The sequence below is a fragment of the Marmota marmota genome, unplaced genomic scaffold (genome assembly GCF_001458135.2).
Source record: "Marmota marmota marmota unplaced genomic scaffold, marMar, whole genome shotgun sequence".
Lineage (NCBI taxonomy): Eukaryota > Metazoa > Chordata > Mammalia > Rodentia > Sciuridae > Marmota > Marmota marmota.
This window is the reverse complement of record NW_026000026.1, coordinates 38,505,428-38,525,656: the sequence shown is the minus strand read 5'-3', so window position 1 is coordinate 38,525,656 and position 20,229 is coordinate 38,505,428. Positions and strand designations below refer to the sequence as shown.

General features: G+C 38.4%; 1 protein-coding gene across 3 annotated transcripts in view; it reads left to right on the top strand.

The window, feature by feature from the left end:
- The window catches only part of Sel1l2 (SEL1L2 adaptor subunit of ERAD E3 ligase), a 115,334-nt gene extending 105,926 nt beyond the window's left edge, over positions 1-9,408 (top strand). For 2 of the 3 annotated variants that reach the window (XM_015476308.2, XM_015476246.2), the window contains 2 exons: positions 7,742-7,870; positions 8,464-9,408. In XM_015476308.2, coding sequence (XP_015331794.1) covers positions 7,742-7,870; positions 8,464-8,583 — 249 coding nt within the window. In that variant the 3' untranslated portion in view covers positions 8,584-9,408. Of the gene's footprint in view, positions 1-7,741; positions 7,871-8,460 lie in introns of all 3 variants that reach the window. The other variant, XM_048811327.1, reaches the window with a different exon arrangement.
- Positions 9,409-20,229: the final 10,821 nt, after the last annotated feature.

Below are 20,229 nucleotides of genomic sequence, written 5' to 3'. Positions count from 1 at the left end.
GGGCCCAGCTGGCTGACCACAGTGGAGACTTTGGTTTTCCTCCTTGGAGTCACCAAGGACCTCTCTGCTAAGCACTTTCTTCCCAATGTCAAATAGCAGCTATTGAGACAGCCATTTCATACATTCAGGAAAAAATCTTTGAAGTTTCCTTCTGGTCCCTTCTCTATTCTTTCCTGCCAGAGTTCCTGTTAAATTGTGGGTAGTTCATTTTGATCAGGATCACTGAGTTGAGATCTGTTTATTCCTATAGAAAGTGTCTACATTAAAGGGAAAAAAACTTAGCCTCATATTTGAATAAGGAACTTTAGAGTTAGCTAATGAGGAACCATTGCTCTTTATCTTCATTATTTTCTTTTGTTTAGCAATTAGAAAAATAATCACCGAGTACCCAGGGACAAAGTTTATTAATCTTGCCATCTCACAGTCAAATTAACAAGAAAATTATAATTCTTAAAATAAATATTGCGAAAATTAAAAGCCTCAAACTTTACCAATGAAAGCAAAGTGGTTAGGAGAATAGTCCTTATTATTTGTGATTGTGAAATTAAGCAAAATGCCTAAAAATCCTTATTAGTTAATCCTCTTGTAAATCAGTGAGAAAGATGAATATAATATTACCAGAGTTTCTCTGAGAATCAAAGAAGGTTGGTGGAATCATGTTCTTGTAAACTCTGTATTTAAGATCTCTGAGGAAGAAATGAGAAATAAATCAACACTCAGTAAATCAGTGTAAAAATATGGGTCACTGGGGGCTGGGGCTATAGCTTAGTGGTAGAGTGCTTGCCTAGCACATGTGAGGCACTAGGTTCAATCCTTAGCACCACATAAAAATAAACAAATAAAATAAAGGCATGCTGTCCATCTACAACTACAAAAAAATTTTTAAAAATATGGATCACTGTTGTTCTCATCATTCTTTAGGAAAAGAAGGTGGGACTAGGTAATGCAGGTGAGTTATCCTAATAGCTTCAGAGAGAACCATCAGCCCAGTGAGCTGCTTGACCTAAATGAGGACAAGGACTAATCAAATTATATTTGATTTGGAGTTACTTCAGAAATTGAATCATGAATGAAACCTGTTGTCTATCCCTCCTGACCATTCCTTCTATCTTTACTCTGGTTAGGGTCTGAATTCTGCTCAGGTGGGTTTGTTGCAAAGGTATTTGAGGTCTCCCATTCTAATGTTTTTCTTTTAAATAGAGATGGCTCTGCCCACCAAAGACTTGTTTAGAATCATCGATCCTTACTTAGCATAGTTGTTAGGGATTGACTGCCTAGTCAGAGGCTACCTCTCCCAGCACTCGTTGCATCCACATGACTAGTTCTTAGAAGTGGTATGGAAGTAAAAAAGAAGGATGCCATTAGTGGACTAAGGGAACTAAGAACAATGTGGAGCTTCTTCCTAGACTCTTTCCTCTTCCATTGACTGAATGAAGCAGAAGGTACAAAGGCTCCTGGGAGTTGCAGAACAACATGATGGACAGAGATTGAGTCCCCAGTTACCGTGTGATGAAAATTCAGCAGCACCTAGGAACATCCCATATTGGAATACTGAACGAAAGAAACAAATTTCTGTGGTATTAGGCCATTGAAATTCAGGGTCTGTTATAGATGTTAGCATCACCTTAATTAACACATAATTCATCTAACAGAGCACTACCATGATTTTCTTGATAAAATATAACTCTGGTATTGTAAAACAGCCCCCCCCCAAAAAATGCAAACATACAAAAGAATCTTATTGGCTTTCTTTTGCCAAATGAAGTCTAGACTTCTTACCCTAAATTCATAACCTTCCTTGACCTAAACTACCTTGATAATAATGGGTTGATATGTCACCTTTCCCCCTAAATTGTAAGCTACTTATTCTTTTCCCCCAAAGACTTTAAACTGAACTCTTCTGACTCTTGATCATAGTACACTTTATGCGGGACTGGGGGACCATTAAAGATCAGCACACTTTTCAAAGAATAGTTCGATGTCATTATCTCTATGAAGCCTCCAGTGATCCCCCCAATTTAAAAGATACCTACTTCTAAACTGCAATGGAATTGTGCTCTGCTTTTCATTCATTCATTTATTCACTAGAATATTTATGAAGTGCTTGTTTTGTGTTAGGAAGCACTGTGCTTGGTTCTGGGGACAGGAGCAGAATAAGGATATGGCCATAGCTATAGGTAAAGACCAAAATGGTGTGTGTGTTTGTGTATATGAGTGTGGGTTCACCTGAAAAGAATTAGAAGTAAAGTATCATAAACATGTTAAGGAGAGGGCAATTCATTTCATGGGAGGAGGGAATTAGTACTCTCAAGTCCCGTTCTAAAATGCTTTGTAACATGGAGTATGTATGAGAAACACACGATGAACTTTTCTAAAGGGAGGAAAGCATATACGCTTAAAGACAATGACTAGGGCAGGCATGGTGACTGATGCCTGAAATCCCAGAAGCTGGGGAGACTGACACAGGAGGATCCTAAGTTCCAAGTCAGCTTCAGCAACATAGCGGGGCCCTGAGCAATTCAGCAAGACCCTGACTCTAAATAAAATATTAAAAGGGACTGGGGATGTGGCTCAGTGGTTAAGCGCCCCTGAGTTTAATCCCCAGTGCCAAAAAAANTCAAATATATATATATATATATATATATATATATACACACACACACACACACACACACACACATACATATACGTATACACTGAGATTTACTAGATAACATATTTAAGGAGTCCTGCAGAGAAAACAAAACCACATCTACTGAATAAATTATAAATAGGTCTGTCAAAAATAAAAGTAATTATGGCATAAAACATTTTAATTTCTCATTTGTCTGCTCTGACCACCTATGGAGCATTACAGCTGAATTCTTAGATACCAGAATAAAATTATCACCTAGAAAGTTAGGTAGTTAAATGTTCCTTCCAGAAATATGGTAGGACAGCTGGGCACAGCGGTGCATGCCTGTAATTCTAGCAGTTCAGGAGGCTGAGGCAGGAGGATCTCAGTTCAAAGCTGGCCTCTGCAACTTGGTGAGGCTCTAACAACTTAGTGAGACTCTGTCTCAAAACAAACAAATTTTAAAAAGGGCTGGCAATGTGACTCAGTGGTTGAGAACTCCTGGGTTCAATCCCTGGTTAAAAAAAAAAAAAGTGAAATGGTCACAACCTCTTGGCACAGTGGTGCATGACTGTAATCCCAGGGACTGGGGAGGCTGAAGCAGGGGGATCCCAAGTTTGAGACCAACTTTGGCAAGAAAGGTTAAGTCATTTAGCCAAATTCCTTTGACTTCTAAGTGGTGGATCTAGGATTCAAATCTTAATAGTCTGTTTCTCTCCTACTCATTTAAGCACTAGGTAGAGAATAGTAAGTAATTCTTCTCAGAATTAAAAAGGGCTGGAGACATAGCTCAGTGGTAGAGTACCCCTGGGTTTAATCCCCAGTACCATCAAAAAAAAAAAGTCTTAACCATTCATGAAGTAAATGTCTACTAGCTAATAAAATAACCAGAAATATGCAAAAAGTTTGGTGTGTAGCTTTATTTATTATAGGAAAAAACTTACAAAAAACCCAAAATGCTCTGAAGTAGATGACATGTTACATAAATTATTGTACAGTGTTATGTCTTCTATACCTGGTGCTTAAGTGAGCAGGCAAGAAACTGACTATTGGTATTTCAATCCTAGACCCACTACTTAAAAGTCAGAGGAATTTGGGCAAATTCCTTAATCTCTTGACCTCTCTGTGCCTCAATATCTTCATCTTCAAAATGTTACCTGTTCAACTGGTTGTAGGTGTGCATACCTATAATCCCAGCTACTCATGAGGTTGAGGCAGGAGAATTGCAAGATCAAGATCAGCCTTAGCAATTTAGCAAGACCATAACTCAAAATAAGAGTTGGGGACGGGGGCTGGGGTTGTGGCTCAGTAGTAGAGTGCTCGCCTAGCACACGTGAGGCACTGGATTCAAACCTTAGCACCACATAAAAATGAAATAAAGATATCTTGTCCACCTACAACTAAAAAATAAATATCTAAAAAATAAATAAATAAGAGTTTGGATGTAGCTCAGTGTTAGAAGTGTCCCTAGCTCTATCATTGTACCCAGTTCAATCTCTAGTACCCAAAAGAATAAAGAAAGAAAAGGAAAAGAAAATTGCCACCTACCCTACAAAATCACCATGATGATTAAATGACAGTGAAGACCAGCACTCAGTATTAAATATTAATCATTATTATAGTATTGTATGCAATTACTGAAAATTATTTTATAAAAAATTTTAAAACATGGTATAGTGTTTACAATATTGTTGGGCTAAAAAAGCAGAAGACAAAGTATTAGCAGGGCATGGTGGCATACCCTTGTAATCCCAGCAACTTGGGAAGCTGAGGCAGGAGGATCACAAGTTCAAAGCCAGTCTCAGCAAGAGCAAGGCACTAAGCAACTCAGTGAGACCCTGTCTCTAAATAAAAGACAAAATAGGGCTGGGGATGTGGCTCAGTGGTTGAGTGCCACTGAGTTCAATCTCTAGTACCCGCCCCCAAAATTTATGCAGAGTAAAAAAATAATCCTGAAATTAAAAGATGTATATATGAATATGTATGTATGTATGTATGTATGTATATATATATATATATATACATATATATGTGTGTGTGTGTGTGCGTGTGTATGTATATATATATATATACCTATATATATATATACAGGAAACTGTTATGGTATATTCATAATCATCAATTTTTTATAACATACAAAAAGTTGGGCCTAGAGAACCCCTCCATAGTGAAAATGAACAATTTTCATAAACCAGCTTCTTTATTGCTGGAGAATTCTCTATCTTTGAATTTTAAGAAGTTATTTTGAACATTTGAACATTAAGCATACTGATGCACACTTGACATTTTAGTTAGAAACAGGTTATTTAAGAAGAGTCTGAAGATTGGTTTACATAACCTCTTAAATAGCTAAATGTAAAGCAAAATAGATTCAAATATATCACAGACAGGTTAAATCTAAGTGGATCTGATATGCTGTGGACTTCCCATTTACTAGATGCTGGCCACCTTCAAAACACAAATTAAGAGAAGATTTTTTTTTGTTTCAATAACTTGGATTTTTAATAAACAGGGTGAAAGAATGAGAAGTCTTTCCTGCAGTTTAGCAATAAAAAATTATTTTGTCAAAGTTCTAGATTATCCTGAAACAAACAGGAATTTCTTTCTTTGGGAATTTTAAAGAAAGATGTTCACATCCTACTCTAACATGCTGCAAACATTGGGGTCCTCAGTAAGGAGTAAGTTCATCCCACCTTAAGGATACTTCTTGCTTTTTAAAATTTTTATTTTTTTAAGTTGCAGATGGACACAATACCTTTATTTTATTTATTTATATTTATGTGGTGCTGAGGATTGAACCCAGTGCCTCACACATGCCAGGCAAGTACTCTGCCACTGAGCTACAACCTCAGCCCACTTCTTGCTTTTTTATATTATGAAGTGAGTGAGTGAATGGTGATGTTTGTGCCTCAAGAAATAATTTAATAATCATTAATTTAAAAATGAATGCATGATATTTTGACAAAAGCTGCCTTTCCCTGAACCTTGATTTGAGTCAATATGCCTTTCACATGTGGGACTGCCACAGCTGTTTTAATCTGCAGGCTTCTGTCATATGAACACTCACCAAAGATGCTGGAATTAGACACACACATATTAAGAGTTTTTACGACATCTATTTTCTCTGTTGCCAGGAAGATTTGCTCTAAACAATCTCCTGAATTTTAAGTATTTTAAACAAGAACATTCCTCTTTCTCTAACAAATCTATTTACCAGACCTCAAAGCTTTGGAAAATTTTAAGAAGTGATAAGCAGAACACAGCAAAGAGGAGACACTGCTCAAGAAACAGGTTTAGCAAAGGTCCATAGGTACATGACTATTGAAGCCTAGGTGATGGAGCAGGAAAGATAAAAAAAAGACATTTGAATGGCAATTTCTGAAGAAGCTTTCCTCTTCTTCCCTTTCTTTTGAAAATAATCCATGGGCACCCAAGCACAACACAATTCTGGGACACAGCCAGGATACTTCAACCTTTAAAAGAAACGCTTCTGGGCTGGGGATGTGGCTCAAGCGGTAGCGCGCTCGCCTGGCATGCGTGCGGCCCGGGTTCGATCCTCAGCACCACATACCAACAAAGATGTTGTGTCCGCCAATAACTAAAAAAAAAAATAAATATTAAAAAAAAAAAATTCTCTCTCTCTCTCTCTCTCTCTCTCTCTCTCCCCCCTCTCTCTTTAAAAAAAAAAAAAAAAAAAAATTTATATATATAAAAGCCAAAAAANTTAAAAAAAAAAAAAAAAAAAAACGCTTCTTACCTTTTCATTACTGTTTGAGCAAACAAAGCAAACAAAATAAACCACAATAGTTAGAAAATTTAAAAAAATATGTATCCGCTATGCCATAATTTAATGAAAAAAAAGTCCCTGAAAATACAGTAGTATATCATGTGAGGAATCAAATGCCAACTTGAAGGCCAAAAGTATTTACTCATTTATTCAGTAAGTATTATTGAAGCCCTGCTATGTAGTAGATACTTTATTAAGCACTGGGAATTAGGGATGAACAGGTCTTTCAAGGACCTGGAAATAGACAAATAAATAAATAAATTCTATAATTTCAGGTATAATAAGTACTATGACAATAATTACATATAATTAATGATTATTACTTATTATCTATATTTGTATTTGTTTTAGGGAAATGTACTCTTAGTATCTAGTGTTCTCTGTCCCTCTCATTGGAATCACACGTAGGGGTATCCAAGAAAGCATTTGGAGATTGTGCAAGTTTTCTACAGCTGCTGTAACAAATTATCACTAATTTAATGGTTTAACACAACACACATTTATTATCTCATGGATTTTATAGGTCAAAAGTCCAGGCAGCTTGATTGGGTCCTCTACTTATGGTCTCATGTGACTAAAATCAAAGGCTATGTTTTTTCCTGGAGGCTGTGGGGAAGAATTTGCCTTCAAGTTCATTCAGGTAGTTGGCTGATCTAGTCTCCTTGAAGTTGTATGACAGAAGTCCCAACGTCCTTGCTGGCTGCTTGAATTCCTTCTCATTCTGCTCAATGTGGCCTTTTCTAGAAATGGCAAGTTGAGACCTTATTTCTTGTGCCACATCTCTGAATTTCTTCTACTATCAGTACTTCTATAACTCTGTTTAAAGGTTTATGCAATGAACCAGTATTACAGGATTACACTCCTGTAATCCCAGTGGCTCAGGAGGCTGGAACAGGAGGATCACAAGTTCAAGGACAGCCTTAGCAATTTAGTGAGGCCTTTAGCAACTTGGCGAGACCCTGTCTCAAAATAAAATATATATATAAAAAAAAGGACTAGGGATGTGGCTCAGTGGTTAATTACCCCTGGGTTCAATCCCTGATACCAAAAATAAAATAAATAAATAAATTAATTAAAAAGATTTATACAATGACATAGGGTCCACCTAAGTAATCCAGGATACTCTATTTTAGGGTCTGTAACCTTAATTGCATTTGCAAATTCCACTTAGTCATATTGAATAACATGATTTATTCACAGGCTTTAGGGATGAGATCATGGATATCTTTGTGGGCGCAATCTGCCTACCAAATATAAATTATATTTCTAAGAATGGTTTCTGTCTATTCATTGTTTAAGAATCTGTACCTAATGAGGATGGGCTGTTCTTCTGTTTCTAGGACATTCACTTGGCCAGGAGATTATATGACATGGCTGCTCAGACAAGTACAGATGCTCACATACCTGTGTTCTTTGCCCTCATGAAACTGGAAACTATGCATTTGCTCCGAGATATCCTGTTTTTTAATGTAAGTTTGTCTCAAATAGGTCCTGAATTTCTAAATGCAAACTCCAGTGAGCAACTCTTAGGGACAAAGTGCTAAGGCTCATGGAAAGAGTATTTTTTTGGACTAGAATTTCTTTGATAGGTAGAATTCAAAGTCTTATACTTACCCTGCCAAGCAATTCTGCTGTTATATTGAATATGTGTTGACACTGCATAGTACAACCAATGTATTCACTTGGCAGATATTCTTTCCAGCATATACTATGTTCAAAGCCTTAAGCAAAGTAACATGTGCTATATATACTTGTTCAAAACATAGCTCTTGCCATCAAAATCTGAGACTGGTAAGCAGATGGCAGGTGGCAAGTGGTACCACAAAGAACTATAATTGCAAAAAGTAGAAATGAAATTTTATAAATCTTAGAGATTATTCAAAGGTGTTAGTTAAGTCCCATGTGAGAGTCATAGCCAGCAAAGATCATATCTTCCAAGACTTAAGGAAGCAGGGGAACAGATGCAGGGGGCAGGGTGATGGTGGTAGGTTTGGGAGGACATGATGGTTCTGAGTGAAGTGGGAGCTGTGGTTTGTTTTGACTAAATGTTTCTTGCCAGCAGTTTACTTTGAGATGGAAATGGATGAAATTGGACAACGTGCTTGGACCATACTGGGATTTATTTGTGATTGGTTTAATTGTTGTCATGCTGATCTTCTTGATTAAAAACTGGCATAGGTAGGATCTGGATCATAGGAAAACCTGCTCATGGTTTCACTCCAAGCTATCCTCACTAAATAAAGAATTTCATCATACAAATCAAGAGCCTGCTGATTTCCCACACAGACCTGTGATGGAAAGTGGACAAGGCCTGAGACCCATCCTAGAGAAACAACTTCAGACTTCCTGTTTAGTTGAGGGGACCACGTGGGGGAATGCTGGGGACTGGTCACAGCCTAAGACCTTGCTACAAACTTGACATCTTGGTGATCTAGTCCTGAGTTAGGAATAAAGAGCACCATCTTCATGGTGATTGTAATAAAAGTGGTTTCCTCACAAAGTTATCCTCTCCTTTCAAGATGGATTTCTTGGCTCCTACAGACATACTGAGGTGAGGAGAAGGGGGAGTTCAGGGAAGACTGGAATACAGGTAACCCAGAAGATAATAAGGACGATGATTTCAAATTGCAGCCCTAACGAGCAGCAGCACTTCTCATGGCATGTTGTGCATGGAAAGAAAGGAGTGTGGCTGACCTGACCCCTCACCAAGGGGCTTTCTACCAAAGTTACCTTAGTTGTTGGGTGATGAACAAAGCCACTTGGCGGTCTATATAGCACCATACCTCCTCCCCACTCCTCAGTGGAACCCTGTTCTCCCTGGAGAATCCCTCCTGGAGCCCCCACATAGGAAGATGACACCAGCCTCCTGGGAAAGAAACTAGAAAGTCTAGATTCTCTGGCTCTTCTAATAGGCAAAACAGGGGCCCAGGGCTAGGGAGTGGTTCATGCAAGTAGAGAGAATACAAGAGGCCCATGACTTATGTCCAGGGCCAGGATTGAACTCCAGCTCCACACCTCTCTAGCTATTTGCCCTCCCATGTCTCCACTTTCTGATCTGCAAAATGGGAAGAATAATACCTTAGAAAGCTAGTATGAGTGTTAAATGAATTAATATATACAAAGTGAGCAAAACAGGGCCTTGCACCTAGAATAACTTCCATAAGTGGTAGCTTTGAATATGCTTTAAAAACTCAGGGCAAATCAGAATTCAGAAGAGAGCTGAACTGATAATCTGTGTAGCTTCTGTACTTTTCCATTAGTCCTCCAGCCAAAATACTGGGTGCTTTGGTAGGAAGAGACTCTGCTTAACTACTTGAAAATCCAACTTAGAAACAAAAAGTTAATTTTTTAAAAATGATGTGAGGAACAGTACAAGATGGTGAGAGAACCTGGAATAACCTGGAGGAATGTTCAGGCTTTGAAAGCAGGGAGGGATTAAGATATTTAAGTTCATTAAAAGGTCCATTTCTGTGCCTCTTCTCTGGTGCCACCAACCGTAGTTGTTCCTACCACCATGGGGGAAGTTTCAAGATGACTGACACGGGAGAAGAATCTCCTGTCATATTTCCTGGTTATTGCAAAATACCACTTTGTATTGTTTCCCACATGGTTTAGCAGAGACAGCACACTGACCCACAGCAAATGTAGAGTTTCCAGAGAAAAGTAACAACATCCAGCTGCTGTCTTCACCACAGTAGGCAAATCAAACTAAGTCAATGACTCCTGAGCAAGCTGAGGCTACCTTCATGTCCAGAGAACAGGGAGACTTGTTTCCTTACAAGAGTTGTGGGGCCACTGCAGGCCTGGTTCCACAAACCAACCAACCAAAGTAGATTATTGCCTCAGTCCCACATAGGCTTCTGTGACTTGGCATGTGAGTTAGACCAAGTAATTGACAGATTATACATAGATCAAAGGAAGAGGGATGGATACTGAGAGAAGGAAAGGGCCTCACTTCAGATAGCTTCACATACATGTCAAATCTAAGTGATGTGATTTCCTTAGTTTAGGTTCCCCTAGAAGCTGACCTGGGAGATTTGATTGTAAGCAGTCTATTTAGGAAGGATCTCAAGAAATACACATAGGAAGAACAGAGTGATTATCAAGAAGGTTACCACCGCAGGTCACTGGAGCTCTACCTTACTGGAGATCTCTGAGTAGTCTGGGTAGAAAATGAGACTCATAATTATCTCACCCAAGGGATAAAACAGGCATTTATTTACAATTCCTAGAAGTGTTTGGTTGACAAGTACTTTTGGGGGGTGGGGATTAATTATCTCTTCCAACCTGCCATATAGACAGGTGGAACCATCAGAGGAAGCCCTTGCTCAAACTGATGCAGGTGCTCACAGTTAGTGCTTTGCCTCCCAATAACAATGGGAAGGGCTGAGGGACTGGGGCAGGGCACCATCAACATCTGCTACAGTGTTTTAGGACCGTTTTTTGGGACCCTATTCACAGTTCACTGACAGTCCACAGAGTACTCACTCTAAGAGCTACGCCAAGAATTTGGAAAACAAAAATGAGCTCTGTGCAATCCTTGTCTCAGGAAGTTTGCAATATGTGGTGTAGAAGAAAGAATACCCTATTATTATGGCATCACATGTGCCAGGCTTTTTTTCCCCCCCTAGGGTTACCTCGCTTTATCCTCCTAGACACAATGAGGTGGGATTCTTCCTCCTGTTTTATAGACATGTAGTGTAATGATCTGATATATTTCTTCAGATAGTCTAACCATTAGCAGAGGATACTTAAAAGCAGAATTATAGTATTGTGATAACCAGTTGATGAACAGTTTTTGGCCTTTGGAAAAAATGCAAATACCAATGTAGTAAATGGGTTGGCAAATGTAAGCCATGTATCAAAAGAACTAACTGCTGTAAGAAGGCTGCAGTTTGCTGGCTTCAGCCTGGAACTCTGAGTGTTTGGGAGTGTGGGAAATGGTCAGTTCTGCTCTACTTCCTCCCGCTTTCCCACCCTACATGTCTCTGGCTCCTTCATGGTTGAAGGGAAGGGGTGGTGGGAGGTTTAAGCGACAAGAAGGATTTTACTAAACTGGCACAGAAGTCATCCTGTGAAGGGGCCTGCTGAGCAAGGAAGTTCACTCCTGTGGAGCACTTCTGTGATGTTCTTGGAGATTTCCTCCCGGGAACCTTCTGGGATTTCCCAGAAGCAGAGGCTGAGGCAAGAATTTGAATACTGATAGCTCATTTGAAAGGAGATTCCAGGACTCATTATTATTTGAAAATTATTTGAGCTTCAGTCCAAATCAACGCTGAAAGAATTCTAGTTTATTGCCCAGATTTCTGGGCTGAGAAGCAGTGAATTGCTCCAACCCTAGATATACCAGGAACAATGCTGTGGCCTCCATATTTTAGATATCCAGCTTGCCAGTTTTCTTCTCAGGTAAATAAGAATATTGGATGAGTTTACAATTTCATCACCATAAAACAAACAACATGCATATATGCACCTTCAGAACTAAGAAGGGACTATCTACTCGTGGTAGATTGGAAGTAAAAATCTGCTTAAACCTAAATAATTGATGTTTGTGTACCAGCTAAAACCCTGTGTGTAAGTTTGTAATGGGTTCATAAAAATAGTCTTTGCCAACTAAATATTATAGTCACACAGAAAAATCTGAGGCACCAGAAAGGGAATTCAATTTTTTTTTTTTTTAATTTAGAGGTAATGGTTATCAAAAAAGTGAGGTAAGGAAGAAGAGGCAAATGGAAGGAAGGAAAGAAGACAGGAAGGGACAAAGGGAGAGCCTTGGATGTCACAATGAATTTTACTCAATGAGGGGTTAGAGTTTTTCCCACTTCTGTCTTCCCTTCACTTCAAAAGGGGAAAGTCAGAATGCTATAGTGTTATGTTTTTATATGATTAAAATAGAAAAAGTATTCACCTCCTCTAAGACACAGCCTTTTTATAAGAAAAGGTACCAATCCACAGCAAAAATAAATGTGCCGTTCTAACAATAGTTTGATATTAACAAGAAAAAAATCATAAAACTAAAAATAGTGATTCCTCTAAGAGCAATAGTCATGTGCTGATTATGCATTTCCAGAGATACACTATACCTGAAGTTTTAAAATTTCTCAATTCCTAAGCCCCAACAGCTTTTCTTCTCAAGCTCTGCTTCTGGGGAAATCTACTGAAGAGTATTATATTTTCCAGTTAAGGACATCTTGGTTCAGATTGCAGATCAGCAATTTACCTAAGGTCACATTGCCAGTTAGCAGATTTAGGATTCAAACTTGGAACCAACCCCCAAACTAGTACTCTTTCTTTCATTTTATCCTCCCCCCAAACTATTAGCTTATTATTGTCAAAAATAGCTGTCATTGTCATATCTTTCTTTTAACTTTTCCATTAAAAGTATTATAGTGACAAAAATTAGAATTTATAGCCTTCTTTTGGAAAATCTTTTTAAATAATATTTCAAAGCATGATAGAGAAAACTTAACATACAAAACATAAAAGATATCATTAATTTTGTCATGTAGTTTATTAATGAGCAGAGTGAAATGTGAAATATTGTGATCAATCAATACTATTGACTAATACTATTTATTGAAATTGTCCTGTAAGCTACACAGACTTTCCTCCCATTTTCTTCCTTCTTTCGACTCTATGTAAATGTGCTTTTCAGATACAGCTCTCTTTCCAGATGGATGGTGTCTGTGGCAGTTATCATCAATGTTCTACCCTTGTGCCCTCAGCATAGTTCTGAAATAACTGACTTCTTCCATGAGGGAGTCCCCTTGCAATCTTTGGCTTCCTACCTCCAGTACCTGCCTTCCTTCAGGTGAGGAGGCCCTCTGGCTGCAGGATCACTGTTGGCCACAAGAAAAGCAGACCATAAGTGCCATGGAGTATACACTCCCGGGAGCAACCCTCAACCAGGGAGAGACAGGGATTCCCCAATTTCCTTGCTCCTCGGTGGGCTAATTGACAGAATGTATTCAGTAAAGCTTCTCAGGAGGTTCCCAGCAGATTGAGCCCCAGTTGTCCACTGCAGAAAGCTGCTCACTAACACACAGTTAATGGCTTTCTTCCCTCCCACTTTCCCACTGCTTTGCATTCCAAATAAATTCCCTATCCAAATAAACTAACTTGCACTCAAATCCTTATCTCAGGGTGTGGTTTTGGGGGAACTCAAACGAAGAGTTTAAGGAAAGATCATGTTAAACATACAGAGGACACAGACCAAGTTGGGAGTAACAGCTTATAACCCACATTTCAAACTACCATAGAGAAAACCTGACTAACATACAAAAACATGAAAGTCATCATTAATTTTGTCATGTAAATCATTAACAGCTCAGAATGAAATGTGAACTCTTGATTATACACTAGGTGATTGATTTGTTCAACATTGTATCTTCAGCACCTAACACTGTACCTGTACATAATTGGCTTCAAACTTTTTTTTTTTTTTTTTTTTTTTTTTTGAGGGGGCAGGTCTGGAATCGGGGATTGAACCCAGGGCTTCAAGCATGCAAAGCAAGCACTTTACCACCAAGCTACATTCAGCCCTGGTCTCAAACACTTTTTAAATGGGTAAATGAATGAATAAAACAGTGAACTAATAGATAAGGGCTCATTGTTCTCTCCTAACATTAAGATGACAAATTGTCCTAATTGATGCCAAAGAAAGGGACTGGATTATAAAAGAGAAATATGAAATGAAACAAAGAAAACAAACTGCTTTCCTCTATTCTCACAGAACACTCTTGATATCAAATGTGTGGAAGGTTTTCCCACATTAACAAATTCTCCAACTCTCTGGATACTAATTGGGTGTCCAGTTCTGACACTAGTGCTTGGAATTAGTTAACTTTAGATCTCACAAGTTGAATATCTCAGTCCCAAAGACTGCTCCCCACTTCTGAAGCCATCAGAGGTAGAGATCCTCAGGTTATCCACTTCTGTCCAATGTGGACAGAAATCAGGGGTTTGCACAAACCTCCCTCCACCCACTATAAAGGCTCACAAAACTCAGAGAAACTTTCATTTTAAAAGGATATTATTATTAGGGCTGGGGATGTGGCTGAAGCGGTAGCGCGCTCGCCTGGCATGCATGCGGCCTAGGTTCGACCCTCAGCACCACATACAAGCAAAGATGTTATGTCCGCTGAAAACTAAAAAATAAATATTAAAAAATTATCTCTCTCTAAAAAAAGGATATTATTAAAGGATTAGTCAGAGAAGGGGTATAGGGCAAGATCTGGTAGGGTTCTTAATGCAAGAGCTTCTGTACCCTTGAAGTTTTCTTGTTTGTCACCACCCTTCCAGGATGTGGATGTGTTCACAATCCAAAAGATCTCTAAACTCCATCTTTTAGGGATTTATATGGAAGCTTTACCACAGAGGTGTGATTATTAACATAATTGCTAGCCCCTCTGCTCTTCCTGGAAGATGGGGGTGACACTTAAAAGTTTCCAGATTCTACTCATGACTGGGTCTTTCTGGCAACCAGCACCCATCCTAAAGCTATCCAAGCAGCCCTTTAAGAGCCACCTCATTGGAAAAAATACACTCTTATCACCCAGGAAATTCCAAGGGGTTTAGAAGACCCATATCAGGAACCAGACCAAATATTAGAACAAAAAGTACTTCTAGCACCTCTATCACTTAGGAGATTACAAAGGTCTTAGAAGCCCTGTGCCAGGAACTGGGAATGAAAACCAAATATGTATTTCTTATTACACAACAATATCACATAAAATGAAGTAATTTAAACCATCATCTGTAAGAGTTGAATAAATGGAAACATATCTTTTGAGTTTGAAAAGGAAAATGCCAAAATATAGAGAGGTTATTTTTTTTCTAAATTATATGTACATTTGCTATAGTTTGCATGTGGTTTGTTCTGCAGGGTAAATGTGTTGGAAACTTGGTTCCCAATGTGGCAGTATTAATTGATGGTGGAATTTTTAAGAGGTGGGGCCTCGTGGAAGGGAATTAGATGGTGAGGGTATCACTCTTGGAAGAGATTAATGTAGCTCCCTTGACCCTAGTCAGTTCCTAAGAGTGGATTGTTACAAAAACAGCAAGTCTGGCCCCTGAATCTTTCTGGCTTCATATCTTGCCATATGATTGCTCTTGCATGCCCTCCTATCATTGTGATGGAATCTGTCAAGGAGCCCTCACTCCTTTTTTTCCTTGCCGATAACATTGTCGCAAACATGGTGAATGTTCCTAAGACCCGCCGGACGTTCTGTAAGAAATGTGGCAAACACCAACCCCATAAAGTGACACAGTACAAGAAGGGCAAGGATTCTCTGTATGCACAGGGAAAGCGGCGGTATGACAGGAAACAGAGTGGCTATGGTGGGCAGACCAAGCCAATTTTCAGGAAAAAGGCTAAAACTATAAAGAAGATTGTGCTGAGACTTGAGTGTGTTGAGCCTAGAGTTACCATATGACCCAGAAATTCTACAGCTTAGTGTATAACCACAAAAATTGAAAACATGTTTATACAAATATCTGTACACAAATGGTCATAGCAGCTTTATCCATGAGAGCCAAAAAGTAGAAACATCCAAATGTCCATCAACAGATGAATGAAGACACAAAATATGGTATATATCCATACAATGGAATATTACTCATCAATAAAAGAGAAAAAGTCCTGATATACACAACATCGATGAAAATTATAGACATAATGCTATGTGAATAAAGCCAGTCACAAATGGCCTTATATAGTATGATTCCATTTATGTGAAATATTCAGAAAAGGCAAATGTACAGAGACAGAAAGTAGATTTGTTGTTTTCAGGTCTTGGGTATCAGTGGGGAGCAGTGAATGACTGTTAACAAGTATGGTGTTTCTCTTGGAGATCATAAAAATGATCTAACATTCTATATCTGCACAACCTGTGTCTATACCAAAATCCATTGACTCATTGCCTTTAAAAGGGGAAACTTTATATTACGTGGATTATAGCTTCATGATAGCCATTATACAAATAAACAAATGGAGACAAATATGACAAAATCTTAACACTTGTTTAGTTAGGGCGTGGGGGAATGTGATCGTCATTTTATTCTTTAAACTTTACTATAACTTTTAAATTACATTAGAAGACAAGGGATGCTGAGACAGAAAAAATACAGGTTATTTCTTCACTCCCTTTAGTATAGACAATTGGTGCTATCAAAATGTTCCACATGCTCCTCTAAATTTCCCAGTCTCCCTGAGGGCTATGATGGTCCCGTATGACTAGGTCTAGCCAATGCACTGTGAGTAAAAGTGATATCTGTCAATTCTAGAAAGCCAAGACAATTCAAAAGCTATGCTTTCTCCATCCTCCTTTTTTTTTTTTTTTTTTCTGTCAACCTTAGAAACCACAGGATGAGATGGCTCAGGTACCAGATAGAGGGAGTATGGATCCCTTACTATCTAGATAGTGGCCACCTCCCCAATGTACAGACACCTGAATGAGGAAAAAATAAACAAAAACTTTTTTTGCACTAAGCCACTGATATTTCAGTTTATTTGTAACTGCTGCCAGTTTATTTGTAACTGTGGCACCACAAACAAAAGTAAATAATGCTAATTACCTTGATTAGATAGATTAAACCATTTTGTATAGTTATTAAAAATAGCCTAAAAGTCAAGTGCAGTAGCAATATCTGTAAATCCAGTGACTCAGGAGGCTGAGGCAGAAGGATCTCAAGTTAGAGGCCAGTCTCAGCAACTTAAAAAGACCCTGTCTCAAAATAAAAAATAAAAGGGTGGGAATGCAGCTTAGTGGTAGAGTGCCCCTGGGTTCAATATTGGAGGAGGAGGAGAAGGAGGAGGGGGGGGGAGGAAGAGGAAGAAGAGACAGCCAAGAAAAATAAAAGCAACCTAAAAATAATGTTTGACATCCCAGAATGGGGAAATAATTTTTAAGCATAAAAGCAATGAGATTCATAACAAAGAAAAAGCTGTACAGATAAAACTAGAATGAAATAAAATTATGGTAATTTAAGAAAGCCACTATATATAAAATAAGAGAAATGAGGGGAAATATCTGTAGTGTGTGACGTGTTACAGTCTATAATATTTAAAAATAAACAACAACATAGAAAAATGGCACAAAGTATTTGAACATCTAAATAATCAATGTAAAACAACATTTATTTGTGCTACTACTTATAGGCACTGTGATTAGTACTGTGTTGTTATATCATCATCTGCACAGTAGTTCTTTAAGGAAGATACTATTTTCATGTTCATTTTAAAAAAAAGGTAATTAAGGCTTAGTGAAGTACTATGTAAGACTTAAAATAATACAACTAGTATGTGTATTTGAACTTGGTTCTTAATCTAATGTCAAAGTTTCCACAGAAAAACATGTGAACTCATTCTTAATAATAAAAGGAAATTTTAAAAAAAGAGCAATGATATAACAATAAAGATCTAATAAACAATTACAATCAGTATAGTAAGGGTATGGTCATTCATTCATTCATTTGCTCTTCATTTATTCACAAGTTCTGAATGTTCAGCAGTTGTTGACAGTAGTTTTGTGTCAAAATACCTGAAATAAACAACTTATGAGGTGAAAAGATTTATTTTGGCTCACAGTTTCAAAGTTTCGGTCCATGGTTGGTTGGCTCCAATGTTTGAGGCCTGAAGCAAGGCAGACATCATTTGTGTTTGGAACAAAGCTGCTCACTTCATGGTGGCCAGAAAGCAGAGTGAGACAGGAGTGGGATAGGGTCTCAGTATCCCATTGAAGGGCACATCTCCAATAACTTCCTCCCACTAGGCTGTACTTCCTAAAAGTTCCACCATCCCCCAGTGTCATCATCTGGGACCAAACTTTCATCACAAAAACCTTTGTATATGGGGCTGGGGTTGTAGCTCAGTGGAAGAGCGCTTGCCTGGCATGTGTGAAGCACTGGGTTCAATTCTCAGCACCACATATAAATAAATAAAAATAAAGATCTATTGACAACTAAAAAATATTAAAAAAAAAAACACTTTGTATCCTCTCTCTCCCCTCCCCTCACCCCCACCCCACATATATCTCTTTTAAAATCCTACTTCTTTTGGACTTGTTAGAAATACATAATGAGTCCTTTACAGAGATATAGTCTCTGATGGCTTCCTAGACAACACTAAAGTTTTGAAGTTACCATTTGTAAGGATCTAAGTTTTTAGATAAGGAACTGTCTTCTCCAGATGGTCTAATGGTAGAAGACGGAGGGTTAGGATTCATCCATTTTCTTATTTATTCATCATGTTTTCTAAAAGCCTACTTAGTGCAAGCTACTTTCACTGCATATCATTGCCTTTTTATTAAATATGCAAAACTTGGTGCATGCAAGCTTTTAGGACAGTGATTTTCTATTACCACTCTGGATTATTACTACTTTATTTCATTAATCCTAAAATACATCTTTTCCAAATTTTGACATCTGCAATATGAGGATACAACTCATAATCAAAGGTACTTAAAATTAAAGAAATATTGTACTGTTTATTGTTGTTCTATTCCACTTGACTGGAGGACCCTTAATGGTTGGGTTCATTATGCCCTAGTACCTGGCACAGTGCCTGAGGTATAGCAATGCTGAGTGGATTGCACAGAACATACAAAAAAAGGACAAAGCTTTCCCTGATACCACCCTTCCACCACACACACTGCACATACTCTCTCTCTGAATTTTCAAGGTGCTTTATCAGGCCTCTCTTCTGGCATTTCTCATACTCTACCTTAACTACAGTTGGATGCTTGTGCTGCCCTGTACAATGAATGGAGACAGGATCTTATTTTATTTATCTGAGATTTGTCATGCACTGTTTTGCATAGTGCCTTCCACATAGGTGCCTCAATCAAAGTACGGTTGGTTATTAAAAAAAATGCACATCAACTTTACCATGATCTCTAGACAGCAGGGCTCTGGGCTCTTTGAAGGCAGTAATTAGGTCCTTCACATATTTAGGTGTTCAGGGCCTGGTAGGTGCTCAGTAAGTAGTCTTAGCTTTCTGTTACTGTAACAAAATACCTAAGATAATCAACTTATAAAAAGGAAAAATTTACTTTTGTTGATGGCTGCTTGGCCCTATTGCCTTTAAGTCTGTCATGCCCTTTCAAGGGCATCCCTCTATGATCTAACTTCCTTGCATTAGGCTCTATCTCCCAGTAATATCACAGGCTGGGAACCAGGCCCTCTTGGGCCTTTGGAAGACATTCAAGATTCAAACTACAGCAGGTACTGAACAATGATAACTTGTACATACCCACCTTCATTACTCCTGACCTAGCCTGAAACACTCTTCCTAATACAACCTCATCAGGAAGTTCATGACACTTAAAATATATATATATATTTTAATTGTCGATGGACACAATACTTTTATTTATTTATTTTTATGTGGTGCTGAGGATCAACCCAGTGCCTCACACATGTGAGGCAAGTGCTCCACCAATGAGCTACAACTCCAGCCCCAGACACATGTGTTTTTACAACCAACACAACAACAGACATCCTTCAAGATTCCCAACTGTTACAGAAGATACAGTAAGATGGGGTTTATTTGTGACTTACTTTCCTCAGAAAACTCTTGCTCTGGAGCAGTATGTACAGCTTTTAAAACCCCTGATTCCAAAGTTAACCAGAATCTCTGGGAACAAGAACCAAGCAAATTAATTTTTTTCCAGTTCTCAACATGCAAGCCAGGTTGAGGTCTATTGCAACCTGCGACATAGAAATGAGCTCTGAAACAATGCAACATGAGGGGTGAATCTGTGAAGGACTTCATCCTAAAGCCCTTTGGAATGGACAGCCCCCCTGGGGACCTATAATGTTCACTTGCCAC